The sequence below is a fragment of the Melanostigma gelatinosum genome (assembly GCF_949748355.1).
Source record: "Melanostigma gelatinosum genome assembly, chromosome: 2".
Classification (NCBI taxonomy): domain Eukaryota; kingdom Metazoa; phylum Chordata; class Actinopteri; order Perciformes; family Zoarcidae; genus Melanostigma; species Melanostigma gelatinosum.
The window spans coordinates 31511529-31517528 of record NC_136635.1 but is presented as its reverse complement, the minus strand read 5'-3'; the positions used below and the strand labels follow the sequence as shown (position 1 = coordinate 31517528).

The 6000-nt window shown below is 46.8% G+C and overlaps 1 protein-coding gene across 1 annotated transcript in view; it reads left to right on the top strand.

The window, feature by feature from the left end:
• LOC306794826 (Golgi apparatus protein 1-like) overlaps positions 1–5800 on the top strand; it is a 22960-nt gene extending 17160 nt beyond the window's left edge. The window contains exons 19-26 of the mRNA XM_079293048.1: positions 1–69; positions 810–933; positions 1023–1165; positions 1297–1398; positions 2034–2141; positions 2473–2593; positions 2689–2795; positions 3299–5800. The exon at positions 1–69 is cut by the window's left edge and continues 69 nt beyond it. Coding sequence (XP_079149174.1) covers positions 1–69; positions 810–933; positions 1023–1165; positions 1297–1398; positions 2034–2141; positions 2473–2593; positions 2689–2795; positions 3299–3466 — 942 coding nt within the window. The 3' untranslated portion in view covers positions 3467–5800. The remainder of the gene's footprint in view (positions 70–809; positions 934–1022; positions 1166–1296; positions 1399–2033; positions 2142–2472; positions 2594–2688; positions 2796–3298) is intronic.
• The last annotated feature ends 200 nt before the right edge of the window (positions 5801–6000 follow it).

Sequence of the window (6000 nt, the reverse complement as noted above, 5' to 3'; positions counted from 1 at the left end):
CAGGAGGTCGAGATGACCGACCCCGAGCTTGACTACCAGCTGATGAGAGTCTGCAAGCAGATGATCAAGGTGGGAGGGAGGGGGGGGAGGAGGAGGCGGGAGGGGGGAGGGGGGAGATAAGGATTTTTACTTCTCATACCAAGAGCACATTTTGTAAATGTGTTCCCTGAACTCTCTGTTGGAAACATCCGTCACAGTCCTGTAAGTATTCAGATCCTTGACTGAAGTAAAAGCACCAAAACAAACATGTCAGAATACTACGTTACAAGTTAAAGTACAAGAACAGAAGTATCAGCATGACGTTCCTCAGCGCTGCAGGAAGTGAGACCTAAAACCAGGAAGTGAGTCTTCGTACCTCGCTTCTCTCGTCTCAAAGTGATTTTGGTTCGATGTCTGAAATAAGATCCGAGTTCAACACCAGCTCCTGAATAAATGTCTTCATTCTTGACTCTTATGTTTCATCTTTACACCACGTGTCATGAGATGGAGGCGTAGTTTCCCCACAATCCTGCTGACAAACCAACTCACTCACAAAAGTTCAATCTTTAACGTGCGGTCGTTCATAAACTCATCACATGTTTTTCATTTCACATAAATCTCATAAAAGTAACTACAGCTGTCAAATCAATGTAGCGGAGTGCAAAGTGTCAGACAGCAGAGCGTGAAGTCAGTCAGCTGAGCAGCGTTTGAGTGACGGTAGATGAAGACACAGTTTGACAGATGATCTAAATAACGTGCTGGTTTGTAATGAAACGATCCGTGAAGCCTCGAGGTCTGAGCGGTTGATGGAACGCTCGTCTCTCCTGCAGCGGTTCTGCACCGACGCCGACGCCCGGAACGTTCTCCATTGTCTGAAGCAGAACAAGAACAGCGAGCTGATGGATCCCAAATGTAAACAGATGATCACCAAGAGACAGATCACACAGAACACAGGTCAGTTCACAAGGAGGCAGGAGAGGAGAGGGAGGGAGACGGGAAACCTCCCAGACTCACCTCTTCCTCTTCCTCTTCCTCCCCTCCAGACTACAGGTTGAACCCGGGGCTGAGAAAAGCTTGTCGAGCTGACATCCCAAAGTTCTGCCAGCCGATCCTGAACAAAGCGAGCGATGACAACGAGCTGGAGGGTGAGGTCATCGGCTGCCTCAAACTCAAATACGCCGACCAGGTGAGTCCAGGACCTCCACCAGGGTCCTCCATCAGGGTCCTCCACCAGGGTCCTCTGTGATATAAGACAGTAACAGTGAGACACAACGCACTAAACTGAATGTGTCGTTTTAAATGGTGTGTTTGGTTCAGCGGTTGTCTCCAGACTGTGAAGACCAGATCAGAGTGATTCTCCAGGAGTCAGCGCTCGACTACCGACTCGACCCACAGCTGCAGATGCACTGCACAGATGAGGTACGCACGCACGTACGCACGCACGCACGTACGCACGCACGCACGCACGTACGCACGCACGCACGCACGCACGCACGTACGCACGCACGCACGCACGCACGCACGCACGCACACACGCACGCACACACACTTCCATCACTTTAGAGGACATTACATTGACTTACATTCATTTTCTGCAGACTTTACCTTTTAATAAACTGATGATTTATTTCTCTCGTTTCCTCTCTTCTCTCTCATTCCCTCCATTCTCTTGTTTCCTCACCCATTTCCTCTCTCCTCTCATCTCCTATCCTGTTTCTTTTTTCCTCTCTCCCGTTTCCTCTCCTCTCTCCTCTCCTCGCCTGTTTCCTCTCTCCTCCTCTCCTCGCCTGTTTCCTCATCTCTTCACCTTTTCCTCTCTCCTCCTCTCCTCTCTCCTCGCCTGTTTCCTCTCTCCTCCTCTCCTCGCCTGTTTCCTCATCTCTTCACCTTTTCCTCCTCTCCTCTCTCCTCGCCTGTTTCCTCTCTCCTCCTCTCCTCGCCTGTTTCCTCATCGCTTCACCTTTTCCTCTCTCCTCCTCTCCTCGCCTGTTTCCTTTCTCCTCCTCTCCTCTCCCTACCCGTTTCCTCTCCCTCCTCCTCGTCTCCTCCTGCAGATCTCCAGGTTGTGTGCGGAGGAGGCAGCAGCTCAGGAGCAGACCGGTCAGGTTGAGGAGTGTCTGAAAGTCAACCTGCTGAAGATCAAACATGAAGCCTGTAAAAAGGTCAGAATATGATCCGTCGTTGAACTCATTTCGGATTCTTAGTCCCAGAAGTATCGATGATCATTTGATCTGCACAGTTCACAATGAAAGGACTCCTACGAAGAACTAGTTCAGTGAGTTAACGTGTCATCTTTAGGATTCATTATAATAAAACTCCTCCTGCTGGTGGTGTGTTCAGGTGTCTGTAGACTGTAGGATAAATGCATTCATCAACCAACAAGACAGTGGTTTGCTTTAGAAAACAAGCTTGTGAAGATGGATGACTATTCTTTCTCTTTTAAACAGTTCGGGTGCAGAAAACTGAGCCGTCTTCCTCCCGTCTTTGTTGCAGGAAGTCCTGAACATGCTGAAGGAGAGTAAGGCGGACATCTTCGTGGACCCGGTCCTCCACACGGCGTGCGCTCTGGACCTCAAACACCACTGTGCCGCCATCACACCCGGCAGAGGACGACGTGGGTGCTCTCACACAGCACGTTTAGATCAGTGTGTGTGTGTGTGTGTGTGTGTGTGTGTGTGTTTGAACTCATTGCTCCCTCTCTCCGTCCAGAGATGTCGTGTCTGATGGAGGCGTTACAGGACAAGAGAGTTCGTCTGCAGCCGGAGTGCAAGAAGAGACTTCAGGACCGCATCGACATGTGGAGCTACGCTGCAAAGGTGAGACACCAGGAGGAGAAAGTTTATTTATCTTAGTTTATGAAAAAATGTAAATCTGGAGGCAACAAATTTTAATCCGATGCTTCATGAGTTAAAGCTGCATTCTCTCTAGTGTCCACCAGGGGGCGACTCCTCTGGTTGTATAGAAGTCTATAGAAAATGACTCTACTTCTCTCTTGATTTATTCCCTCAGTAAACATTGTAAACATGAGTTTATGTCTCAAATTTCAAGTATTATTCAATACAGCATGATGTTCATTTAGTACATTATGGTCCATTTAGAGTCACACAGACCATAAAGCAGGGGATGCTTTAGGGCGGGGCCACACAGTGATTGACAGGTCTCTACCAGAGACATATACAGCGTCTCTACGTCACTCCTCAGTCCATATATGGTCACTTCCTGTTCACTGGGTTGCAAAAAGACAAGTTGGCGACGGCCGTAATGCCAAACTCGACAAAGCGTTTTTCATGAGTCGTAACCCGCCCCCTCCGTCCTACAGGTGGCGCCAGCAGAGGGCTTCTCAGACCTGGCCGTGCAGGTGATGACGTCGCCCTCCAAGAACTACATCCTGCTCATGATCGCACTGAGCGTGTGCGTCCTCTTCCTGGTGGGGCTGCTGTGCGGTCGCATCACCAAGCAGGTGACGAGAGAACTGAAGAACCGGTAGAGGAGAGAGCGCTCCGACGTAAGAAAAGAAAGACTTGACTCCTCGCACCTTCCTCCTCCTCCTCCTCCTCAGATGCCCGGTCTGTAGACCAGCCGTCCTGCACAGTGCCAACATCTGGAGCTCCTTTGTTTATTCGCTGCTGCTGAATATTTGCATCAAATGCAAAAAAATAAAATCACAAAAATCGTCATTTGGGCTTCTCCGGATCAAACGGATCATTTCTTTTCTTGATGATCATATTTTCCCTCAACAATAAATCAGCTTTTTCCCCCCCGAGGATGTTTTTCGAGGTCGTCCGGCATCTCTTAAGTTGCTGAATCAGCGCTGCTCACGCTGGGACTGAGGGCAGGAGTGTTTCCCATGGAGCCCGGATGCTTTTATTCTTTCCTGATATTTAACTGAAGACTGGAGCATGTAGAGCAACAGGAAGTCGTTTCTTCCTGAGCGACTAGCGGACGCCTGAAATCGCACTCAAACGTTTGGGTTTTGAGTCTTTGAGACGAGCCCGTTGCTTTTCCTTCATGCTGAAGTCCTCGCCGCTCGTGGACCGGATCACGTTCTTCTGGACTCTTCCGGTTTCAACACGTCGCCCCCCCCCCGTTCTCTGTTGCCTTTAATGAACATAATCTGTCACGTAACACACAGAGAGGCTTCATCTTCTGCAGTTTATATCTGAACAGACTGCTGCTTCTCTCTGCATACTAAGTCCCTTTCTTTTCAGAGGTCAGAGGTCAGACCTGACCATTAAACCTGCACTGAGCTGCGAACGCGTCGAGATGATTTCAGGCCCAGTTCCAAGTTGTATTACCTCGACGAAAACACAAGAAGGAATGCGTTTGTCTACGTTTAAAGTGTATTTACACTCCTGCATGTACACAACCGGTAGATCAACTTCAAACGTGAGCCAAAGCACTGTCTGAAATTGGCACATTTCATTGCCAATTTACACAGAAAGAGATGTAAAATAACAGCCTTCTCTGTTAACAATAGCCTGAAGGGGTATAGCCTAGCTTAGCATAACGCCTGGCTCTGTCTAAAGCTAAAACATTCACTCACAAACATCAGTTATTATAATTATCACACCGCATCTCATTCGTTTGATCTGTACACCAATCGAAACGTTAGTCTCGTGTTTGGGCTTTAGCGCCTCCTAGTGGTGAAGCTTCAGATTGCAACCAACTGAAAGTTCACCCGCGTGTTGAGGCTGAAAACATGAAAGTCTTTCTGCGGAGTCGTGTTTGGTTTGTCCAACAGCAGCCGGATGTGGTGACTTCCTGACGTCTTCATGGGTCAAGAGGCCCCACGATGAGATGTCATCTCAATACCGTCGTCAACGTTCCATCTTGTTGCAATGCTAAATATGCTGAGTATTGCGATCAAATATATTGAGATTTATTGCAATTCATGGCCTTTTTTTCAGTTTGTCAACATCTGTTTTATCTAAAACAATAAAGTTTCCGCTCACTTCAGCTGTTCGTCAGTGGAGCAGACAGACGGACCAACACTACGTTATTCTTTTTTGCAATACTTATATCAGAGATCCATACTTGGCGTCCGTGTATCGATACAATATTGTTACGCAAAATATTAAGATATTATGCTGCATGGATTTCTTTCCCCCCCGCTCCTCCTGTTTATGTACAAATCAAACAAACATGACATGTTCGTCAGTGACCTGTTGAGCGTTTTTAACAGAGCCAGGCTAGCTGTTTCCCCTTGCTTCCAGTCTTTATGCTAAGCTAACGGCTTGTTCTGCTGCGTCCAGGAACTCAATTTAAAGCTGCTGTAAACGTCCTACGGCCTGAAGCTTGAGCGGTCCGGTATCGGATGTCCTGGGACTCAAACAAGAATGTTTGTCTTCAATGAATCAAAGCCGGATGGAACAATCTGTGAATTTGACTTTTTATTTTGCAGGTAAATGACTTCAGTTGTAACTAAAGAGATGCAAACATTATTCGTATTGTTTTCTGCTTGATGAATATTTAATTTTGCACTTTAACTCGACGGACGTCACATTGAGCCTCGTTCATCGTTCATTTGTAAAGAAAAAAAAAAAGATTTCTAAAAAGTAACCTCTGCTTTGTTTTAATATTAATATTTGTGAATGATTTGACACAGACGAGTAGCGCGAGCCGCATCAGCACCGCGTTCTGCTCGTTCTGGAGGGTTCTGAGCGTCTGTTGTCTCCTCGTGAACAAACGTCATCGCTGTGCTTTTTCTTTCTACACGACGGCGCGTGCAACGACCACGGAACAGATTCATCATTGTGACGTTTGATTTTGCTGTACAGATAAAAATTTGTCAATTTAATAAAACCGTCTGCTGACTTTCGTATCTTTGACTCGAGCTCAGTTTTTATTTTAATATTCCTGATTTCAGGGCTTTTTAAAACTGGATTTTAAACTAAATATCCATCAACCAGTCATGTAAAGTAACGAAGTACATTTACTAAAGTACAACATTGAGGTACTTTTTCCACTTCTACTCTTCTTTGTATTGTCGTACTTTTCACTCTAGACGATAGTTACATCGCA